Source organism: Propithecus coquereli, unplaced genomic scaffold, assembly GCF_000956105.1.
Source record: "Propithecus coquereli isolate 6110/MARCELLA unplaced genomic scaffold, Pcoq_1.0 Scaffold351, whole genome shotgun sequence".
NCBI lineage: Eukaryota > Metazoa > Chordata > Mammalia > Primates > Indriidae > Propithecus > Propithecus coquereli.
In genome coordinates, this window is record NW_012149186.1 from 2,594,240 (window position 1) to 2,618,255 (window position 24,016).

General features: G+C 56.3%; 1 protein-coding gene across 1 annotated transcript in view; it reads left to right on the forward strand.

Annotated features, from left to right (window-relative positions):
- The window catches only part of LOC105815976 (glutamate receptor ionotropic, delta-1-like), a gene marked incomplete at its 3' end in the record, with an annotated part of 155,420 nt that extends 136,455 nt beyond the window's left edge, over positions 1–18,965 (forward strand). Inside the window, exon 3 of the mRNA XM_012651257.1 lies at positions 18,681–18,965. Coding sequence (XP_012506711.1) covers positions 18,681–18,965 — 285 coding nt within the window. The remainder of the gene's footprint in view (positions 1–18,680) is intronic.
- Between the last annotated feature and the right edge of the window lie 5,051 nt (positions 18,966–24,016).

Below are 24,016 nucleotides of genomic sequence, written 5' to 3' on the forward strand. Positions count from 1 at the left end.
CCACCCACCCGCCCATCCATCCTTCTGTGGTCATCATTCACTTTCTATCTACCACGTGCAGGGGGCCATGCTTAGACCTGGGACCTGGGACCAAGCACTGTGAGGTTGGCCTCGGTCCTGCAGGGTCTCGCAGCCTAGCGGTGCGGCAGTGCACAGAGGGCCCGCGGTGGACGGAGGATGGCCACTGCGGGAGCGCTGGCCTTGGGAGGGGAGCCATGTTCGACCTGTGTCGAGCAAGTCCACGCAGGGGCTTCCCAGGTGGGAGCTGGGCAGAGAGTCCTCCAGGCAGAGGGCCGCATGGGCGGGGCTCAGAGGTGTGAGGAAGGAGGGGCAGGGGAAGTATTGGGAAAGGCATGGAGAACTGGGCTGTGCTGAGCTCAAGAGGGTCTTGGGCTCGGCCTCTGAGTGCTGGTCCTGCGGGATGGGAGAGGGTGGCCTCACCTGCCACTGTCCTCTGTCCTCTTTTTCCTGACCCCACCTTCCCCCAAGCTTCTCCTTTCCCTGGACTCAGCCCCCTCTCTCAGGCCTCTCCCATTCTCCTGGGTGAGTCTGGGCATCGGGGCTTTCTCTGCACCGGCTGCATACACACAGCATAGGGGGCTTCTCCGGTAGATGCGTGATGATGCAGAGAAGGATAAGCCGCAGGGCGCAAGGCCTGGGCCAGATTAGAGAACATGGTGAGGCCGAAGCCTGGTAATCCCCCAGCTGTCTCCAGGTGGCCTTTGCGGTTCAGTTTCCTAGTTAACGTGTGCAAGCTGGCTAAGCTTAGGAAGGGACGGGCTTGGGTTTGGGGTCAGGTAGGGCCTGGCGGCTTCTCTGCTTGGCCTGCTCCCCGAGCTGCTGACCAGGGTGGCTCCTGTTGCTGCAGACAACCCCACAGAGGGTGGGAGGGTGTGCCCACTGCTCCAAGGGTGTCAGCTCAGGAAGGTGGCTCTTTAGTAGCGTTGCGCGCGCGCGCGCGTGTGTGTGTGTGTGTGTGTGTGTGTGTCCGTCCGTGTGCGTGGTGTGCAGTGGCTGGGGATGGCAGGTAGGAGGCCCAGTAGGTCCATGCAGACAGGTGCCCTTTCCAGGTGCGTGTCTCTGAGGGTCTTCTGGGATGCCCTTCCTCCCTTCTCATCCTTAGCCTCTTCTTGCTCCTCATGCCTCTGCCCTGCGCCCCCTTAGCCCACCTGCCTACCCGCAGGGTTCTGACCCTTTCATCAGGCAACTATTAATTGAGTCAGGCCGCGGACTCCCAGAGCCCCCGTGAGTGGATCCCCTGGGGCCCAGCTCTGTAGAAGGGGCCATGAGTCCTGGAGTGCCACTGGCTTTGACAGCGGCCTGATCCTCACACACACGGGCGTGATGTCGTCATGGTTGACATAATAACATGCAAGTTCATTTACTGCAGGCACATCAGCTCGACATCATGATGAATGTTCTCTGCCAGTGGATACTAAAGTACAACTACCCCATGCAGGAGCCATTTTCGAACTTTATAAAAGAGACAGGGGGACCTCTACGCCATGGGGACTGTGTCTTAGCAGATCTTTCTGCTCATCTCCCTGGCAGCTTGGGGCCCTGCAGCCTTCTGGGTGCCCTCCAGGGCAGGATGCCTGGGCAGGTGAGGCTGGAGCTGGGACACCAGCACCTCTCCTGTGCCTTCCAGACCCCGCTGTCTCCAGGTCCACTTCCAGCGATCATCGTCTTTTCCTGCAGAAATATGTGCTTCGAGAAGAGAGCAAATTGCAGTGAGCAATATATAGTCCTCATCTGAATATGATTATGCTCAAACACTATAAATATTCGTAATTCTCAGCCTGGAGTACTGCTTCCCTTGGTGTTATATCCTCTTAAAAACCACTAGAGAAGTCAACCATTTAAGGCAAAAAAGTGCTGAGCTCATTTTGGGCAGCTGCCTTTGCTGGTGTCACGGCTGGAGAAATGCAGGTAGTGATGCTTGGATCTCAGTCTGTGATTTACCTTGGCCCCTATGAGTCGCCGAGCATTTCAGCCGGCTGCCCTGCTCGAGGGAGGGACTGGAGAATGGTGCGCCCCACCCTCCTCCCCTGCTCTCTGTCTTCACACCAGGGCCTTCAGCTGGGAAGCTGGAGGCAGAATCGATACTTTCTTTGTGACTCTAGTCCTCTGCACCTGCGCTTGACCTAACTCGACAGTTTCATTCACTCCTTCAATAGACATTCGTCCGGCACCTGTGCCTTGAGGACCCTGAAGAGGCCTCGACGTGGTTCCTGACCTCCAACAGCTCACAGCCTGGGGTAGACAGAGAGGTTGCTCAGAGTGTCAGGGCATGGGCTGGGCGGAGCTCTGGCATTGTGGGGCTGGGAAGGTCCCTGGGAGCTTCTTGGAGGGGGGATCCTTGAGCTAAGCTTTGAAGGGGGAGAAGGAGGGACAGGGAGCCATGGGCTTGGGTGGTGTTGTGACAATGGCCGGGCTTATTTTGGTGGCCAGTGCTCCGGATGGCAGTGTGGAGGGAGGTGTAGCCTGTGCACTAAGGATATCAGCTGTTTGTCTCCCCAGGTGGGGTCAGGGTCCTGGGGGGGTCAATGGAGCTGCAGGAGGGTGCCATCTGGGGGTGGGGTCTTTGGGAAGAGTGGAGTGTGTCTCCCTTGTTTGCATTTGATGCCCCCTCTCTGATAAGGCTCTGCCCAGTAGGTGCCATGCATGGGCTCACTCAGCCATCAGCACACCTTCCTTCAACCAATGCAACTGTGGTTTATGTAGGTGCAGAAAATAGGTGTGTGAGTCTGTATGTTGGGAGTGTTGTGGGTGGGGCTTGGGAGGATGGGGATTCTGGGGGTTCAGGAGGAGGTTGGAGGGGGGAAAACTAGAGTCCTGTTAGTGGGAACATGTGCCTGGGATGAGAGCAGGAAGGTTTTCCTTCTTTCATGTGACTTGGAATATCAGTCTATCACCTTTGGTCCTTGGTGTTCCCCTGCTGGTCCCTGGTCTTCGCCTGTACCACTTGGGAGAGTGGGAAGAGAAGGATCTATGAAGTTGGACTTACTCGAGTTTGAAATCAGGTGCCATTGCCTTCTTGTTGTGTGATCTTGGGCAAGTGATGTTGCCTCTCTAAACCTCAGTGTCCTCATCTGAAAAGTGGATTACTTTGTAGTTGTCAGGTGGATCGAATGAGATGAGGAAGGGGAACTGCCAGGCACAGGGCAGTTTGCCTAGTAAGTTAGGTTTTTCTCACCGTATCACTGTGTCCCTGTGATGAGACAGCATGTGGTTGTCACTTGCTGCCTGTGCCACCCCAATCACATCTTGGAGAACAGACCCAGGCTGGTCTGGGGACTTCCTACTCTCACGGACCTAAGGGAGGGAGTGTGCCTGCTGAGGGCCTGCAGGGCTGAGCTGAGCTGCCCTCCCTTGGGTCAGAGGCCCCTGTGGAGAGGGGGACAGCACCGAGGCAGGCCACAGACCCCTGTTCCATATCTCCAGAACTGCCTGGAATCATCCCACCAAATCCCTGTGAGGCTTGGTGGCCTGGGGTGTGACTAGGGCAGCTTCCTGCACTGCTATGGCCTGAGCCGCTCTGAAGGCCTGAGCTCTTGGGCTAGCCCCTCCCCCACTAGCCATGGGGTGGGTCATGCCTGGCAAGAGAGCTCACTGCACTCAGCTTCACCTGCCCCCTCTGCAAAGGGTTGGTGCCCTGTTAGGTCCAGGAGGATGCCATGAGACAGTGTGTAGGGTAGCATGAGCTGCCAAGCAGTAGGTGCCCTGCCCCAGTCCTGCTTGCTTTGGGGTGATGCCTGGGCTCTTGGAGCTTGGTGTCAGCTCCTTGGCCTGCCCACCTGCCCCCCACCCTGGGGCTCTGGCTGACCATATCCCCTGTTTCTGTGGTGGCCCTGACTCTGTCCTTGCTGCCTTCTGCCCCCTGCACTCCCTGCCCCTGTTCTCGCCAGGGTGAGGAGGAGGAGTAGCTCAGGCCTCCAGCCCTTTGGCTGCATGCTCCCTGGGGCCACCTTCCCAAAGTCCAGCTCTGAGCAGGCCCTGCCTCTACTCAGAAGCCTTTCAAGGCTTCCTGCTGCCACTGGGATGAAAACAAAGCTCCTCAGCTGAGCATCCAAGGGCTCTCTGTGGGCCCCACCTTCCCCTCCTTCCTAACGGCCACTGCCTGCCCACTCACCCCAACGTAAGGGGGCCATTCCTGGCAGAGCCACAAAGGCCGTGATGCCATGCCTTGGCTCACGCCAGCCACTAGCCTAGCTTGTTCCCTTTCTCTGCCCAGCATCTGCTGCTGTGCTCTGTGAAGCCCTGTTGCCACCCAGGCCCCCTGACCGCCCATCCCGACTCCTCCTGCTGGACCTTGCGCACCCCCAGCCCACAGCCCGTTCCCTCTCTAGACAGTGCCTGCCGGGCCTGGGCCGGAGGCTGCATCACGTCTGTGTCTCAGCGTGGGGTCCCCAGTGGGGTGCGTGGTAGGTGCTTACAGAGATTGTGGCAGGCTCTAGGGAGGCGACTCATTACCTGCTGGGGAGGACATGGCTCTCAGTCTGTCTTCTTGTGGCTGGAAAGGTGCTGATGGGAAAATCGAGCCTCACCGATCAGGTTTCTCTGAAGTTCCTCTCTGGTTTGTGAGTTTCGTCGTATTATTTTTTCAATTTTCTCCGAGCATCTGCTACTGTGAAAATGTTCATTATCACTGGCAAAGGTTCCCTCTCATCACCGCTGGCTGCAGGAGATTTCTGATTTCTCTCCCCGTCTGCTCCGAAGCACCTGGGGGCTGAGATGGGTAATGTCCCTGGGCCAGCTGCGCTTTTTCTCAGAAGACCTCAGGAGCGAGCCATCCCTGGCTGGGGCTCCACGGGGCCGGCCTGAATGGTGGCCGGGGAGGCGTTAGCCATGGTGTGTGTCTTGAGGGCTTTGCCTCCATCTCCCTGGGATGCAGGACTGGGCAAGCTGAGAAAGGTAGCTTTGGGGGCTGGGCCAGTGCCTGCACCCCCTTTTCTGTCTGGCTCCTGGGTGTTCTCAGTTGCTGGTGCTGGACGCAGGTGCAGAGGTGTCCCCTCCCCCCACCTCATTCTCTAACAGAGGCACCATCTCAGCAACTTCAGAGGCTGTGTGTTGTCGTGACGGCCTTTAGGATGATGATGAGGTGTTGGAAAACGAGCCCATGCAAGGCGTGGGGTGAATGAGAAGAACAGCTGCAGCAGGTAGGACCCGGGCTAGGTGTGGCCTCCTCGGGGAGGTGCCCTGCTCAGGGACAGCACCGATGAGCTGAGGGTGGCCTTGGACATGCCCAAGTGTCTGACCGTCAGCCCAGGCCTCATGCCCCTGGCCTGGGTTTGAGTTGCCCTGTGGTTTTGAACCTGGCCGGGCTGCTTTCTCCTCTGATCGTAGCTCACTCCTCCCCTCCTCCCCTAATGGTGATAAGTTAGCCGCACTCACCTGTCTGGTCCAAGTGCTTCCGCAGTACTAGCTCCATTCTCACTACTGACCTAGGAGGTCCGGACTGTCCGAAGCCCAGTTTTAGAGTGGGGCACAGAGAGGGTGTGACTGGCCCCAAAGCCACAGGCAGAGTAGGGACTACAGCCCAAGTAGAGTGGTGTCAGAACCTGTCTTCTTGCTGCTGGGCCAGCCCAGCTCTCCACGATGGGGAGACAGCCTCATTACTTTCTGTTTCGGCCCCCAAAGGGCTGGACAGCGGCCTGCCACCTTCCCTGTGTCATCAAATGTCCCCTGCACTAATGTGGCTTTCGGTTTCAAAGGGGCCAGGAAGGAGGGTGCTCAGCACTTGGTCCATGAATGAATAGACACTTCCCAAGGGAAGGAATCAGCATTTTAGAACTTATCCAAGACACATTTTGTGCCAGAGGCTGTGTTTTCATGTCTGTGTGTGATGCGGTGCCATGATCTGTTCTTCCCTGCCTTCCCCCAATTTTACAAAATCAGGCACGTGGAGTGGAGTGACCGGCCCAGGCTCCAGGCTGCTAAGTGACAGAGCTGGGATGGGGCTCAGGTCCATGACTGCCAAGTCTGTGCTCTTTGCATGGTCTGGGGGAGCACCTGTGGGCTGGCTGGGCAGAGTGTGCTTTAAGGGACGCCTCCAGCAACTTTGCTCTCCGCTGGTTTGTTCACAGTCCCTGGGAGCAGGGGTTTTGGCCAGTAAGTGTAGACAACAGCCAACTTGGACTTAGCCACACAGGACCATGACAAGGAGGATGTAAGAACAGAAAGGACCTGGGGTGGCAGAACCAGCTCCCACCAGCCCTGCCACCACCCCTGCTCTCTCCCTCCTGCCCTCACCCCTGGGATTGTGGGACGAGGGCTGTGGGGCAGCAGCGTGTGGAGCAGTGGGGGCGTGCAGGGCTGTCCCTCCCTGGTCATATCCCTGGGCTTGGCTGCAAGGCATGCTGGGGCTTGACGGCAGCTAAGTGGGGCAGCTGGTCTGGGCCGAGTGCGGGAGGGACTGAGCCTGTGGAGGGCTGGCCCTGAGGAGGGATCTGCAGCCCGAACATCTTGCTTAAGGGATGTCATGCGGTTGGCAGCGCTGAGCTAAGGCTCTTGTCTGGAGGGTGGGCATGGCTGTCCCAGTCTTGGGATCAGGGAAGGTGGAGGATGGATTGGGGAACCTTTTGGGTCAAGAGCCTATCAGGTGCAGGGACGGCACCCTCCCCTCGAGGGAGTGGGCTGGCCCTGCCCACTGGAAGGCTTCCGGTCAGTGCTTTGGTCCTGGCCCCACCAGCTGACAGGCCAGGGAGTGGCACAGAGGGTTGCGTCCACACACACCTGGCCCGCCCAGGCAGTCAGCAAGGGAGCGGGTGGGTGTGGGCATCCCCTCCGTGGTTCGGCCTGCCCCTGTATGTGTAACTGTGGGCTCCGGTTCCTCAGAGACAGACCCGCAGGGTGGTGACCCGCATTGCCTAAGGTTTGCCTGATGAGTGCAGCCATCTCGGGCTGCCCTAAAGATGCCAGGTGGGCCAGGACTAAGGTCATGTTCACCCGGTGTTGTCCTGTCATCTGCTGCTCAGAGCCATCTGGGTGTCCACCTCCATGCTGGGTGCTGGGGACAGAGAGGTCCTCAGGGAGCTCAGTGCAGGTAGTGACAGAGACCCATGAACAGCTGATGACACTGTTAGAGCTGCAATTGTGTCTAAAGCAGGGGGTGACATCAAAGGAAGGTGTGTGCTGGGTGTGGGCTGATGAAGGGGCTTCACCAGGTGGACAAGGACCCAGGAGGGGACAGAGGTGTGAGTTTCCAGCAGAGAAACAGCAGGTGCAGAGATCAGGAGGCCTGACACAGCATAGCTTCCTAACCCCGTGTTGTGCCTGCAGGTTGTCCCCTGGAAGTCCGCCGGCCAAACTGCGGGACCAGTGCAGGGTCTTGGAGCTGGGGCTAGGGGCAGGTGGGGCAGGCAGGATGGGTCACTCCAGCCTTTCCTGGAGGGGCCACTGGCCAAGAGGTGAAGTGTCCTGCTGCACTAATCCCCTGGGATGGGAGAGACTGGACTGCCGAGGGCCTAGTAGGTGGGCATCCTGGGTTAGCTTTCGAACCAGGGTGGAGACATGAGGCAAGAGATGGGCAGGGGCCCTGTCCCTCTGGAGCACTCATCCCCACCAGGGGGGAGAGGCACAGGGTGGGGGGAGTGAGGTTCCCATCCACACACACACGCACACACACACACACACACACACACGCACACACACACACACACACACACACGCACGCACACGCACGCACACACGCAGAACTGACACTCGGGAGGTAAGAAGCAGTGGCAAGGAGGATGGGAGAGAGCTAGAGAGGGCTAGAAACAGCCAGACATGGGCCGAGATGGGAAGGGAGCATGAGAGACCTCACTGAGCCTCAGTGCCCCCTCTGGGCGGGCCACTGGTGCTTGGGAAGGAGCACACAGGCCGGGTGGGGGCCTGGTGTCTGGAAGTCTTGTTTTTTAGGAGACAAGTGGGAAAGGAGGACACTCGATCTGGCCCGGGTGGCCTGGGTGCAGCGAGGGCAGGCTCCGTGGTTCGGCCTGCCCCTGCATGTGTCACTGTGGGCTAAGGTTCCTCAGTCCTGGTCCAGGGGCCTCTGAGCAGTCTGCTGCTGGGAGACCAGGCTGGCCTGAGGACGGCTGGGAGGAGATCACCTGGCTGCTTCCTCCTGGAGCCTATTCTGGAGGGCAGTGGCTGTTCCCTGTCCCGACGGCCCGGCGGCTTCTGGAGAGGTGGTGCCTACAAAGCACCAACCCACAGGCCTGTGGGTTTCAGGGAGGCCGCCTTGCTTCTGCCCCAGCGCCAGACCACGCTTGGTGTGTGGCCGAGAGGGACCCAGGCATTTCTGCTCAGCGGTGCTGAGGCCCCCACTGCTGAGACGCACTGAACAAAGGAGCCGCCCCCAGACTCCCCTCCGCCTACTCGGCGGGGACTCAAAGGCAGGGGCCCGTCTGAGAGGCTGTGCACTAACAACAGAAGTTACTCCTTTCTTGAGCATTTACCATGTACCAAATGTTCTAAACTTTTCACATAAATTAGCTCATGTGATCCTTATGACAGCCCTAGGAGGTGGGGGATGTTGTTATCCATTTACGGGGGGCTGAGGCTGGGGGGTTAAGTGGCTGTCTGAGGGCGCACAGGGTAACCGTGGGTCTGCGGCCTCCTGGGCCACGCTTTTACCTGTGAGGACAGAGGCAGCTCGGGTTTGGACCCAGGCTCCCCTGTGATTTTAGGCAATGCCCTGACTTGGGTCTCTGCTCTTGTTCCTCCTGTCTAGAATGTGGTAGCAGCACCCACTTCACAGGGAGGCCGTGGGTTCAGCCATTAGATGGGGGCCTTGGCATGGCGCTTGGTGGTGATCAGTGGAAGGGGCTCCCTTCCTCCTCACCCGCTGTCGGGGACAGTGGGGCCGTGTCCTCACCCCCACCCTAAGCACTGCCAACCACCTTTTCTTCTTTTTCGGTCTTTCTCTTAACAGAGCTGGAAGCCCCGTCTTGGTTACCCTGGGGATCCTTTTCTGGACCCAGCCTACCAGGCTGTGGCCACACAAGGGTGGCCCATGTCTCTCTTGTATCCCTTCCTCCTTTAGTCACATCCTGGGTACAGCTGTGTGCCCCCGGAGCTCCTTGTGCTGTGCCCGGGGTCTCCAGGCCTGTCCTTCCCCAGCGGCTTCTGCGTCATGGCCCCGGGGCCTGGAACCAGCACTTCTCAGATCGGCCACTTGTCTCCCTTCACTGCCAGCTCCAGGACAGCACTGTCACTTTCTCTCAAGCTTCTCATTGGCCTTTGCGCACCCCTAAGCAATCCCTCCTTCCTGGGAAGAATTAGATGAAGTGAGTTGTTCAGGGTTCCCGCCCCTGCCAACCCCCAGCCTATCCATTCAGAGATTGGATTATGGCCTAAGGTCTAGGAGGCCCCAAAGTTCAAGATCTTTCTTCTTGTTGTGCTGCCCAAGGCCAGCCCTGTTCTTGGACGAGGCGGAATTGCCATTGCCTCACTCCTAAAATAAGCCCCATCCCCTTGATTCTCTGGGTTACTCGTTTGCTTTGTGGCACTGATAATTCAGATGACCTCCTTAGTGTGTATGCATCTGCGCTTTCACTTTGCTCATTCCATCACCCGGCGTCCTCTGCACATCTCTGTGTGAATCCCTGAGCCTGGAGACACAGAAGCCGTGAGCCTGCGTCCCTCTTCTTGGGACCTTGGGAACTAAGCGTGAGACCATGTGGTAGACACTGAGCAGCAGCGTGCTAGGATGAAGTGTTCCTGCACCTGCAGGAAAGGGTGTTAACTGCCTAGCAAGGAGGGAAGTCAAAGAAATTTCCATAGAGGAGGAGGCGTTTGGGGTGCGTTTTGGGGGACGAGTAGGAGTTTGAAAGGCAGAGTAGAGGAGGTAGAGCGTTTCAGGAAACTGGAAGCAGCGTGCACGAATTCAGAGCTTAGGGATGGGCACGTCAGCACGCGAATAGGCAGCACTGGGCACGTGGAGGCTGCAAGAGACGGTGCGTCCTGACGTGTGGAGCGGGGGTCGTGGAGGGTCTCACAGGCTGCACCTTGGCTCGCGGGCAGTGGGAGCACGGCAGGGGTTTGAGGGGCGCGCTCGGTGCTGAACTGCAGTCTGTACAGTGGGTCGGAGAGAGAAGGGCTGGGAGGCAGGCAGACCGATCAGCACGGATGTTCAGAGACAGGATCAGGGGTGACCTCTCGTGGGCGGGTGGAGGGGCTGGTGGGGAGCCCAGGAGCAGCCGTCTGGGCTCGAGTGCCGAGAGTGGCTCCCCGAGGCTCCTCTGCACAGGCGTGCCCAGGTCTCCGCACCGTCCTGAGTTAACTTTCGCAGTGTCGGCTTCTGTGTGAGTCTCGGCTGGGGAGCCTGGCGTTCCATTGGCGGAGCAGTGAAAGTCGTTAACGAGGAGCTGGAGAGCTGTAAATAAGTGAGCGTGATCCGCCCAGTGTTCCCTGTGTTTCCAATCCGCAGGAGCGGGGAATTGGTTTTCATTCATTAATTGGCACAGGAATGAGGCCCCAGAGATCCCGTGGCGCTGCCGGTTCTTCTCTACCCTCCCAGTTGGCTTTGTGCGTCCCGCCACCAACTGTCCACCGATCCTGGGCTACAGTTTGTCACCCAGTGGGACTGCTCCCCACAGCCTCCCTGGGCGGGGCTGAGATGGAGGCCAGGGAGTCATGGGGGTTCTCAGCCTGGTGGTGCTCCCGGTGAGACACCCACCCAGGTCCTGCTGCCTGGGGAAGGCCTCGGGCCCAGCCCCACTTCCTCCTCACAGTCCCCTTGGCCCCCTGCGAGCTCTCAGTGAACTCCCTCTTAAAGTGGAGTGTTGGCTTGAAGAAACTAACTCCCCTTCTCCAAATTGTGGGATATGCCTTCGCCTTTTGGTGAGCATGGGCATCACGGGACCTTGGCAAGTTTGCAAACTGTGTCTCACCCGTGAAATCTGGACCTGGTAGTGCTTATCTTCCAGAGTCATTAGGGGCGCTAAATAGTTCGTTGCTCTGCTCTGCCATGCCAGGCACTGGGCTGGCCAGGCACGGAGAGGGCGAGCAGTGCAGGTGGCCCTGCTTGTGGGCTCATAGGCCAGAGAATGAGACCACTGACAGTGGCCACGAAAAATAGTCCACGCTGGCAAATGTTGGTGAGTGGTATGGAGGCAAACCATGGTGAGGGAAGATTGGGGGTCGTGGAAGGTTCTCTGAGGGAGGAATGGTTGCCCACAAAGTGCACAGGAGGAGGAGAATTAGCTAGACATGCATGGCAAGAGCACTGCAGGCAGTGGGCAAGAGCTTGGGGTGCTCGAATTACTGCACAAGGCTGGCTACCTGGAATGCAGGGCGCAGGATGTAGGTTACACAGGTCCTTTAGGGGTGTGCATTTTATTTTCAGGGTGGTGGGAAGCTAATGTGGTTTTGAGCAGGGACAGCACAGTCTGGTTGGTAAAGACCAGTCTGCTGTGGTGTGTAGAATGGACGGCACGTGGGTTGGAGTGGGGAGGCCGGATGAGTGTGGGTCCACTGGGCGGTGATGGTGGTTTGGACAAGGCGATGGCGGTGGAGTGGAGGAAAGCTGATGGGGTCAAGGTGTATTTGGGAGGTAAAGCCTCCAGGACTGGTGATGGCTTGGGTGCAGAGGGCCGGTGAGAGGGAAGTGTTCACACGAGTGGGTGGCTGGGGTGCTGCTTCACTGAGACTGGGAGCCCAGGAGGAGCAGCTCACTCCCCAGGGAGCTCAGCGTTGACACGGCAAGTTTAAGCTGCCAAGTGGAGATGTCGGGTGGGTGATCGGCTGCGGTTGGGAACTCAGGGGAGGGTTGTGGGACCTTCAGTGTGGACTATTTTGTGTGGCCACTGTCAGTGGTCTCATTCTCTGGCCTATGAGCCCACAAGCAGGACCACCTGCCCTGCTCACCCTCCTGCCACCTGGCCGGCCCAGTGCCTGGCGTGGCAGAGCAGAGCAACGAGCTATTTAGCGCTCCTAATGACGTGGATATAAGCGCTACTAGGTCTGTATTTCACGGGTGAGACACAGTTTGTAAACTTGCCAAGGTCCCATGATGCTCATGCTCACCAAAAGGCCAGGGTTTATTGTTCAAAAAGACGGGTCAAATATGCAAGAGAGGTTGATGATTCCAAAGAGAGAGGACATAAGCAATTGATGTGGGTGTGGGAAAGGCCAGAGGAGAAGCACCCAGAGCTCGGAAGCAGGGAGAAGCCTTGGAGAAGCTTTCTTCTCAGTGTCCAGCACAAACACAGGGAGGTGTGATGATCTGGCAGCAGGAGTTGAGTGAGTTGACTTGGGATGATGGGGTCTAATTTATGAAGAATGGAGCAAGGTCATTTGTAGAGCTTGGCGGAGAAGCCTGAGTGGTTTGAGGAGAATGGGGAGGAAGGTGGCAGACAGGGGTAGTGACGGGGGCGCAGGGTGGGGGGCCCTGCTGAGGTTGGTGATCAGATGTGGCCAGGCTACCATGTTGCCAGGTGCGTGGCGCTCTCTGCGACTCTCCGCTGCTTGCTTGCAGGTGTGGGGACGATGGTGGGCAGGTGGATGCACCATGGGTTGACCTTGGGTTAGGACTTCACTGGCCGAGCTACATAAGCAAAGACAGGGTGGCAGGAGTGTCGTCGAGGGAGCGACTGAGGAAACCAGCGAGCGCACATGAGGGCAGGGGTGACTGCAGGTCTCCAGGAGGCGGGAGAGCAGGCGGGAGAGTTGCTGAGGGGCACGGGCTGCAGGGCAGGACGGATACCTGTCAAGGTGTGTCCTGTGCTCTGGAGGGAGGCGCGGGAGTGGCGGGGAGCAGCAGCTCGCTGCAGGGCCCGAGCTCTAGCACGGGCCTCTTACAGCCCCACCACCCACTCCCCCCTTTGATGGTTTTGGTTACCTTTTAAATGTCTTAATAAAAGATGAAAAATATTTATTCTCCATAGATCAATAATTTACTGTGAGTTATGACAATACTAAATTTAGTCAATTATTCATTGGCTATAAAGTATTTATAAATGCTACCTTAATTTAAAGCATTAGCCAATGGAATTCAAATATTAATAAGGCTAGTGCCCAAGGAAAGGAGGAAAGGAAGGACACAGGTAATGAGAGTGGCTGGGCGGAGGGTGGGTGCTCGTGCTGGGTAAGATTATTGGAGGAACGAGGTGGCCCCAGGAGACCTGCTTGTGGGAGCAGCCTCGGGCTGGCAGCGGCACTGGACTCCACTGGGAGACACGGTTCCTTCTGGGGAGGCAGGGCTGAGCCCAGGTCTGCCCAGAGCCTGGCTGTGCTTTCTGCTGCCTGCAGAGACCAGCTGAGCCTTGCCAGGCTTCTCGGAGGTGAGGACACCTGTACCTGGCTGCCTCTACCCAGGTGGAGGCCCTCTCTTGCCTTGTCCGTCTGGACATGTCCTGTCGTTCTTTAAGGTGGCACCCAGAGGCCACTTAAGAGGCAGCTGCCAGCTGAGGGGCTTGTGATCTCAGAGTAGCAGGGGCTACATGGGCGGATCTTGCCTATTTGGGGACTAGGTTTCGTCTTCTGCAGGGAGCAAGCCTGGGGAACGAGGCATCCGGGGTGTCTGACAGAGGGGAGGGCTGTGCTGGCAGTGGCCAGAGTCATGACCAGAGGTGGCACCAGAAACTGTAGGTCTCTCCTAGCACAAGCCTTCTGTGGTATTGCTTCCCCCAGCCTTGGCCTGAGAATTTTCCGGAAATCCCCATGGGGATGGAGAAGAGTGGGCATGGATTAGTGGCGGTGCCCAGAGCAACCTCAGTGTCTGGGGGCACCTTTCATCTCCAGGGGCCCCTCGCAGCCCCGGTGACTCAGGCCTGCGCTGAGCCTGCAGTTGCCCTGGGAATTTCCACGCAGGGATGGGTGGATCCAGCCTGGAATCCTGGGCTGTCCCCTGCTGGCCACTGTTTCTTCCTATCACCGGCCACAGAGCTTCCTGGGGTCCGGTTCCGATGCCCTCTGGCTGTGTGGCCCTGGCCAAGCGACCAGCACTCTGTGCTCCAACTTTCTCCCCAGGGGATCAGGAAGCTCAGCTGGGGCGAGAGCTGCTGAGTTTGTCCTATGCAGTGGCCAGTTCTGCACCTGACAGGTCCTGTGTCTGGGGAAGCCCAGGTGGGTGGGATGTTGACACCTGGGGGGCAGGGGTGGGAATGTGACTGGATTGCGAAGCTGTGTCTGGGAAGGCTGGCTGAGCCCCCAGGGCTCCTCTCCTCTGGGCCCACCCTGCGCTTTGGGTGCCTCTCCTTTGCAGAGACCCTCCGCTTTCCCGGGACCCAGCTTGGGTAGGGGGCTTGGAGCTGCTCATTGCCGTTCATCTTTACTTCCTTACTTTGCCAGCTGACGAGTCATTCTCAGGGAGCCCTTATCAATTCCTCACGCCTGCATTGTAATCAAGAGAGAAATCAGCTTTATGACCATATGATATCGGAGGCAGAGAATTACAAGAAAAGCTGTTATCCTCCAGAGAGTTGCAAAAACACCTCTAAACATGAAGCTGGAGGGCGACAACTTCCAGCTTCCTACCGTGCGCCGGGCAGTGCGAACGGCTCTTCACGTGTAGAGACCTTCCGTGGGACACGCACAGCAGCCCTGGGAAGCGGGAGCCATCATCTTTATTTGACGGGGGAAAAACCCAAACCAACCAGAAGCCCAGAGGGGACCAGCCCCTGCCCACAGTCCCGCACCGTGGCCGTGGCAGGGCCCAGACACAGACCCCTGCACTGGGGCTCAGCATCTCTCGCCACAACCAGGGCACGAGTTGCGTAACGTCCCATCTCACACAACCTTGATTAAGCTAATAGCTGATTTGGCTTTGATCCGATGTATTTTGATCTTATTATTTTTATGTTAGAAGCCTCCAAATAACCATCATTTCGACAGTGCCCCAATTAGCAGGCCATTCACAGTGGATTGGAAATTGACTCGCATCGGGCCTCTCCATTAGCGCCTGGGAGAGTCTTCCAGCCTTAATTACCCACCCCGCTCCCGTTCCCGGAACGGAGGCCCGACCGCCGATGCGCTGCAGGTGGCTGCATGAGGGGTGAGTCAGCGCTGCCCACCTCCAGGGGGAGGGCTGGCAGCATGGGGCTGTGGCCACTAACACTTCTAAAGACCCCAGATATGACTTTGATGGTGAGATGGGGATGTCCAAGGAAGGGGGCAGGAAACTGACATCTGTTTAGCATCTTTCTCGTGCACAGCGTGGTATTGGCACTTGCTACCCGCGTCTAAGTCAGTGCCCACAGGCTCTGCTGGTACAGAGTCTTCTCTCTGCTTAATGGAAAACAAAGGCTAAGAAATGGGGTGTCCATGACCACACTGCCACTGACCAGAGGAGCCAAGACTGGAACTTGGGTCTGTGGGATTCTAACGCTCTTTCTGCTGCCCCCGGTGAGGGAGCTGCCTGGTCCCGTGCCATTGTTACTTTGTCCTTTATGCTGCTCTCCCTGTGGGGGACCCTGAAAGGGGTCAAAGCCCTTTCCTTCCACTGAGGCTAACCCCACGTGAGCTCACCCTCCGGTGTGCCCCAGGCAGCTTCCTCTCTCTTTGCTCAGGCTGAATCGTGGCGTCTGTCTGCTCTGTGGGCCCTAAGCTCCTCAGAGGTGGGACCTGTGGTCATCCTGCTCTGCCTGCCACCATGCTCAGGGCAGGGGCTTGCGTATTGTGGGGGTGCCGAGCATATGTGCGAAACCTACAGGCGGGCAGGAGCCACTCTGCGGTGCACAGTGGCATGTGTGCCCAGATGGGGAAACGGAGGCTCAGAGAGGTTCTGCAACTTCAGAACCTGGTGTATATGGAGTGGGGACGGGACTTACCATTATAATTCAGGTGATGACTTGGGAGGGAGCCGGGCAGGTGGGGCAACAAGAGCCAGGCGTGACTGACGCCTACAGGGAGGGCTGTGCCTTGCGGGTCCTGGGATGGGACCATCCCTCCACAATCAAGGGCGGGGGCTCCTGGGCAACTCGTGCCTGAGCGATGTGCAGTTTATTTTCTAAGATTCTTTTAAAAACTGTGAATGCAACGTGTTGGCATTGAAGAGAGCACGCACAAGAAAAGAAAGAAAAAAATCCATTCGTCGTCATAGCACCTTAGTTTTTGGCGTTTTCTCCTGCCTTTTGTATAAGTGTGCTTTCTATCTAGCCGTGATCACGGTGAGCATATAATTTTGCGCCCTGGTTTTCTCACTGGGCCACCTCTCAGAAGCACTTTTCTCATGTGTGTGACAACGCTCGTTGTGTGGCCTCCCGTCTCATTTTCTGGAAAATGGACGCAGTGATCCCTACATAGATGTCCTCAGAGTGACGTGAATTCACGTATATAAGGGACAGAGAATTTGACACAAAGGAAATTCTTGCACAATAGTCCCTCCTCCTTCGTAGCTTTCTTACTTATCCATTTTTACAGGATTATTTTCTTTTTCTAAAGGAATTATCTGTTCATGTCACAAAATTTTGGCAAATACAGAAAAGAAAGAAAATCATTTCTAGGCTTCTTCTAAATTGCAGTCACTTTTAACATCGTGCAATACTTTCTTCTGGTCTTCCTTTTATGTATGTTGATGTTTTATTTAATTGATATCATAAAATGTGTACAATTTTGTATTATTTTCACATACCTTTTTATGACAAGCACTTTTCTGAGTTGCTGTAGTATCTTCATGAATAGTTTTAGGGCTGCTTGTGTGTTCAGCAAACGGAGCACTTTTATAACCACGCGCCAATTTGCATCTTTTAGGTCATTAGCAATATTCCAAGAGTATGGATAAGTGTCTTCTGAATGATTTTGGATCTAGTGCTGTTCCCCTGGTTTGGACAGGTGCCCAGAGAGGGATTATTGATCAGGGGCACGGAAATGTCAAGGCCCGTGATCTCCCTGCATGAGTCTTTACCGCCTGCCATGCGCAGGGCTTGGCATGTGTCTGGGGAGGGACCCTCATCCTCCCGCAGCTTTGGGGCCAGTGGGGGAGCCAGACGGTTACCAGGCAGCATGTGGTGCCGTGACAGGGGAAGTTCGGTGAAGGGGCGTCACACCACGAGGGTCCCGAGCCGGCCTGGGGACGTGGAGTCTGCGTCCTGAAGCACGCGTGAGCGTGAAAGGTGAAGAGGGGGAGTCGGAGGGGCCGGCTGGGCAGCTGGCCGGAGCACAGCAGCGGGTTGTGGTGAGGAGCGAGGCTGCAGGCCTGGGAGCCTGCAAGACCACCATGAGGAGTGTGACCTCATCTCCAAGGATCGCGGGAGGGACTGCAGGGCTTCAAACGGCGCGACACAGCTGGATTTCTGCTTCGGAGGGAACTCGGCCTTGTTCGTCCTGGGTGGGGGGTGTGCAGAGCGTCTGGGGGGCTGTGAGATTCCCAAGAGAGACTTCGTTGTCCCTCGTTTGACCACCCCTGCCCCTGGCCTTGTGTTTGGAGGCCGAGGGTTCAGCAGGGAGGACTGTGGTGTGTGAGTTACTGTCCCACTAATGCTGGCGACAGCGCAAGGTGAGCGCCCTCACGTGGGGAGCAGCGGCCTTTCGGGCCGCAGAGTGCGGGGCCTCCCCTTCCCGCACCTCCCTCAGCCTCCCCCTGCCTTACTCCTTGGGGTTGGTTGCCCCATTCTTCTCCCCTTCTCCTGGGCCCGAGGCGTTCCGTTCCGTTCCGTAAGCGCAGGGGCTCTGGCGGAAAGGACTGCGTTGTCAAAGTTGTTCGAAGTCTGCCGTGCGCAGCAGATGGCCGGCTGCCATTCACAGGCTGTGTTTTGAAACTGCATCTGCTTCCCCACATTCCTGCCATCGCAGAAGCCATTAGTAAGAAATGTTTGCCTCCAAACTGGTGCAGTGGGTTGCGGCGTTGGGAGGGGCAACTTTCTATTAATCGGCATGATGCCCCCAGAAGGCGTGGGCCGGTGGCTAAAAGGGGCGCCCCTCGTGGTTACGGGAGGGCTTCCAAAGGTGAGCCCTGAGCGCGTCAGCCCTGCACACAGCCGCGCGCCTTTGTCGTGTTCCTCTCCGCACCGAGGTGACCTCGAGCTGCGGGAGCGTCCTCCTCTGTTACTGTCAATGGCTTTTCAATAATCCTGGGCTTCTGGGACAGCTGCCTCATCTGGGGTTTGACCCGGAATTTCTATGATGTGAATCATGTGGACTTGGCCGGAAGACCTAGGGTTTCTGCCCTTTTTTTTTTTTTTTGCCTACAACCTGTGTCCTCTGGGGTAAGTGTCTCCCTGACTTTCTGGTGTCATTGGGTCCCTTCATCCCCAATCAGTTCGGTTCGGCCAACTACCGTAGAGCACGAGGTATATTCTCCATCCCCGGCTAGGCCATTGGGGACACAGATCAGCACAACACGTTTTTGGCCCTTAAAGGCCTCACAGTCCCAGGTGGGAAACGGGATGGCTAATTTCGCAGCTCTGCTGGGGGGTGGGGCAGGCAGACTTGGGATGGATCCCCGTTTTGCCATCCCTCCTGGAGTATCCTAGGGCAAATGATTTTGCCCCTTCCGACCTCCATTTTGTCATCTGTTAAATGGGCACAGAAATGTCTAGGCTGCATTTTCACCAAGAGTATCAGTGAGACTGTGCCCATGAGAGCAGCTGGCCTCGCCTGGGGTGGGTTTTTGGTCCCTGAAGGGAGGCAGCTTCCCTGGGGGTGGGGGGTTTCAGGTGGCACCAGCGTGAGCTCCTGGGCGTGGGCCATGCGAGTGGAAGCTGGCGCAGCACCGCCCAATGCTGACCCGTCTCTCTCTCTCCCCTCTCTTCCAGCCTGTGACCTCATGACCCAGGGGATTTTGGCCTTGGTCACGTCCACCGGCTGTGCATCCGCCAACGCCCTGCAGTCCCTCACGGACGCCATGCACATCCCCCACCTCTTTGTCCAGCGCAACCCGGGGGGGTCACCGCGCACCGCCTGCCACCTGAACCCTAGCCCCGATGGCGAGGCCTACACACTGGCCTCGAGACCGCCAGTCCGCCTCAACGACGTCATGCTCAGGCTGGTGACAGAGCTCCGCTGGCAGAAGTTCGTCATGTTCTACGACAGCGAGTACGGTGAGTGGGTGGGCGGGCGGAGGTGCAGGGACAGGCCAGGTGTGGGGAGGCCCAAGAGTGGCTGGGGCCATGGCAGGCGGCAGGTGGTCTGAGCTGAGTGGGCCTCGGGGTGGTAGGGCCCAACCTGAGCTTCAGGAGCGGGGGAAGCTGCAGAACAGATCCACAGATAGGCGCTAAAGTTGCCTAGCAACCACACCTTATCATGACAGCTGAAGTTTGAATCATCGTGGAGGTTTCGATAAAATATTAATAAACTGCTGGCAGGGATCCAAAGGGTGCAATGCCGGCGGCAGTGGAGGCCGGCCAGCACGGCCCTCCCGGAGGCCTCCGCTCCGGCGGCTGCCCTTCACCCTGGACGGTCACCGACCTTCTCTGCCCTGGCCCCATCTGCCTGATCTGCCCTCGGCTTCAGGGTCGCAGGGTGGGCAAAGGTCAGGGGGAGGGAGAGTCGGTCTGGGGATGCTGGGCATGGCCGGGCATGGCCTCTTTGAAGACATCTCCTAAGAAGAAAATCATAATTTGCTTGTTAGGAAACCTCAAAAATGGGCTTTGGAGAAATGGCTTCAGGTTTTCTTATGGCTGTTCTGTAAAAACAGACCCAGTCCTGAGATGAAATGGTGTCCGTGTTTTGTGTTTTTTTAAAAATAATTTAAAAAGCATTCTGAGAAAATGTAGACTCACACACAATCATAAGAAACAATACAGGGAGACCCTGCGTGCCCAGGCTCCCCAGAGGTGACACCCTGTGTGACTGCAGTGCGGTGTCACAGCCGGGATTGATGCGGAGCACACCCTGTCCATGTGTCATCTGTTCCCATGGACCGCACTGCCGTGCAGGTCTGCCCCTGTGCAGTGTTATTGCATGCGTGGGCTCCCGGGACCGCCGGTCGGGATGCGGACGCACCCTCACAAGGACTGGCCCCCCCCCCCCAGCATGTGTTAGAGGGCGTGGGCACTCGTGAGGGTTGGCAGCCCCGTGGCCAGGGCAGGGATGGAATGGGAGGACCTTCGAAAGTTCCATTTTTGTCTCTTGGTGAAATAATTCCTTTGCCAAGAATGTAACTAAGAAAAGAAATCAGCATATGTTTGCATTTGCCTAAATACTCTGCTGCTCTAAGACCGGAATGTTGTCCTCAGCTCTTGAGCAAATATGCTATTTGGAGTCTTCCAGGAAGAATTGAAAGAGCAAACAGTCACAGTGCTGAAATAATGATGAGGCGGTGATGGGGACAAGGGTGGCCCGAGGCTCTGGAGACCTGAAACTGGACTCTGTCCAGGACCTGGCCTCACCCTCCGACCCTCCCACCCCTGCTTGGTCCTGGCCCTTGGGGAGGAGTTGGAGACCTTGTAACAGCCCTGAGGTGTGCACAGGCATCTCTTAGGGGCCAGGCCTTCCTCTGAGAACCCGCTGGGCTGCAGGCTCAGCCCCAAAGTCCGGTCTGCTTTGAGGCTGGGCCCTGTGGGGAGGGGTGGATGTGTCCAGGGCTGGGGATACTGTGGTCCAGTGTGCCCAGGCCATTCCCACCCCACTTCTCCCCTTTTGCTCTGGCCTACAGACGTAGTTCTCCCCAGGGCCTGGGAGGGGCCTTGGTGGGAGCCTCGGCCACTGGGAGGGTAGATGATCCGCTCTCCAGCATGCCCACCCCGTCTGGGCTCCTGTGATTCCTGCAGATGCATGAGGCCTGGTGACACTTGCCCAAACCCTGTGTTTTCATCGCACCCCCTGCTCCTACTCCGCTCAAGAAGCAATTGCTCAAAGAAAGTCGTCCCTGAACCCCACCTGCCCTGCAGAGCTGGCAACATGGTTACACCCTCTCACACACACACACACTTCTGCCCTCACCTGCGCTCGGCTTGTCTCGACACTCACGAGGGCTGGTTCCCAACGAGCACTGGACTCCCAGGCCAGGCGGCAAGCTCCAGGAAAGGGGCTCTGTGCTTTTCCCTGCTGCACACAGTGGCCCCTCAAGAAACAGTCACGGTGTGAACGAACATGCATGACATGGAGTTTTCAAACCATTTCGCACAAGACGAAGGAGAAACAGGGAGAAAGACAGGGGTACCTGATAGCCCGACCTCTGAGTCCGAGTTGGGCTGGAAGACAGACATTTCGTTCCGCAGACACCCTCCCCCGCCATTCTTCTCTCTTACTCAGAACCTCCAACCAGACCAAAAGGTGTGCCCCTCTTTTCTGACACGAGCACCTTTGCTACGTTGGGTGGGGTTGAAGTTAGTTTCTAATCAGACTGCCTTTTTTCAGTAATTCCAGAAGGGTGCAGGGGACCAGTAGCTTTCATCTGGTGGGCCACTGTGGGTGGTTGGTGAGGCTTCCCTAGGTGCTGTGTGGGAAGGATTCTGAGGCTGTACGTGGGCTCAGCAAGAGAAGGCACCATGGTCACTCCGGGAGGCTTCCGTGGCGGAAGTGGGAGCCTGTCGGAGATCTTGGTGGATCCTGACCCGGGAGCTGGAGGTGAGCAGGGCACCTTGGAGCTACCATCCGCAGTCGGGAGACTGGCAGAGCCTGGGCGCCCGCAGTGCTGTCCAGGGTGCTGACCCATTTGGCTGCTAGCTTTCTGGAGGCCAGAGAGCTCTTTTATTGGATTGTGCAGGACCTCCTGCCTTTACCTGCCCTGGTCATCGGCCTCCTGACTTGACAACATTTGAGGCTGGGTTTCTGCCCCTACACATTCTCTGTAAAACTTTAGCTACCCCAACGCCACTGCTTGTCCCGGTTTTTCCCCTCTTGCACAGCCCAGCCTCTGGCCTGCTTTCCAACACGCCCCGTGTTAGATGAGCCGAGGCAGTTGCAGCCTACTTGCCGTTCGATGCAGCACATCTGGCCCTGGAATGTGGGGGTGGCTGCTCCCTCAGCATGCTGGCAGAGGCCTGTCCCAGTGGCACTCGGGGGTGAATTTACATTGCCCGTACGGCCGAGACAGACCGTGCCTGCAGACCTCCTCCGGGCCCCTCCTCCACCCCACTCACCGCAGCACTGGCTGCAGATGAGCCCAATTAAAAAGGAAATTGAGTGTAAGGGCTGTTTCGTTTCTTCCAAAGTCAAACAGAAGTGGTTTAGGGACACAGCGACTCTTCGATGCTGATCTGCAAGTATCTTCACACACATTATTTCGTGCTAGCCGCCCAACAACACTCTGAGGGGGGATTATCGCTGTGTTTTACAGAGGAGGAAGATGAGGCTGAGGGAAGTTCTTTTTGACTTTCAGACCCATGCATTTAGACAAGGCATCATCTTATTTCTGGAATTTGGGGCTTGCTAGGCTCTAGCTTTTCTCTCCTGATGCCGAGGAGGGAGGGGTGGTTTGGAAGGGACTTGGCAGGCCCTAGGCTGTTGCCATCAGTCACTTTAGTGAACGTGGTACGTAGGCTCCCGCCTTTGCAGGGCGAGGCCTGATGCTTCCTCATTTGCCCATCGGCTTCTCTTTGAACCCAGGAGGGCCCTGCCCCGGGCGGAGGCTGAGCACTGTGCATTCAGGTCGGGAGGTGGAGACCAGAGACAGAAATTGGCAGACGGGTGAGAGAGGAGTTGGTGTGTGTGTGGTTCACAAAATGTGAGATGTGCCATTTGGTAAAATTCCATTGAAAATACTTGTATGCTTGTTGTGACAGCGAAAGGAAATGAAAGAGAAACTGACATTTTTGGAGAGAAAATTTGTAAGATTAAAATACCAAAAGTTTGGATCAAACAGAACGGAGAACTTTCTGACTTGCCACTTCAAATGCTGGGATATTCATTGTGTGTGTGTGTGTGTGTGTGTGTGTGTGTGTGTGTGTGTGTGTGTGTGGCGCGGGGGGTGGCGGTGCTGGTAGCTGTAGCCACGATTTCCCTCTACTGAATACATTTGGATCAGGGCTGTAATTATGATGGGATCTCAGATATCTTTGACTCATTCATTCAGCAGATACTCACTGAGTCCCTCCCGTGTGCCATGCATTTTGCTAGGCGCTCATTTTAGGCGAAGACACAGATGGGTGAAGTAGCTTGGCTCGTGTTGCACAGGGCTGGGATTGGAAGCCGGGGCCCGGGCGCTCTTCCCTCCCCAGCATCTCCGGGGTGTGGTGGACCCCTCTTGGCCTCTGGGCCAGCTCGCAGGCCTGGAATGGGTTGGGAGCTGGGATTCTGCAGAAACAAAGTGTCAGGGCTCTGTATGAGTGACAGCTGTCTATTTGTTCTAGTTTTAAAATTATTTTTTAAAAACTTGAAAGTTATACGTGGTTACAATGTGTATATCCAATAAAGAGAATAATAATAAAGTGAATGCTCACGAACCCAGAATCAGTTTAAAAAATATGAGGGCACCCTTGTGTGCTTCACCCTGATTTTGTCCTTCCTGACAGGGAATGTAACCACTGTCCTGCGTGCTAACCAGTCCCTTGCTTTCCTTGAGGGTTTTATCATTCAAGTTTTATCATTTTAGATTCTAAAATACACAATGAGTAGTTGCTTTTTTTTTTGTGAATCTTATATATGTGGAATAACACTTCTGTATGCTTCTGTGATTGCTTTTTTCACTCAATATGAGGTTTTTGGGATGCGGGTGGGTATATTAATCATTTTTATTACTGTATAGTATGCCATGATTTATTTATTCATTTTATTGTCAATGGACATTTGGTTTGTTTCTGGGTTTTTGCTATTACAGATAATGCAGATAAGAACATTCTCATATTTGTTTATTGGTGTTTGTGTGCAAGAGTTTTTGAGGGTCTATTCTGAGGAGCAGAATTGCCGGGCTCTTGGGTAGATGCACATCTCACTTTGTTGGGTTAGACCAAATTGTCTTCCAGAGCATTCCTACCTATTCACCCTACCATCTGCAACACAGGAGAGTTCTCCCCGTCCCCCAGCCCCACCAGCCCTTTGTATTGCTTTTACTTTTAAGTTTCTCGTGTAAAATGGTATCCTACTGTGATTTTAATTTACGTTTTCTTGATGACAGAGGAGATGGAGCACCTTTTCATGTCTTTATGGGCTATTTTTGTTTTTTCTTCTATCAAACACCTGTTTGTAATTGTTATTTTTTTGCCCATTT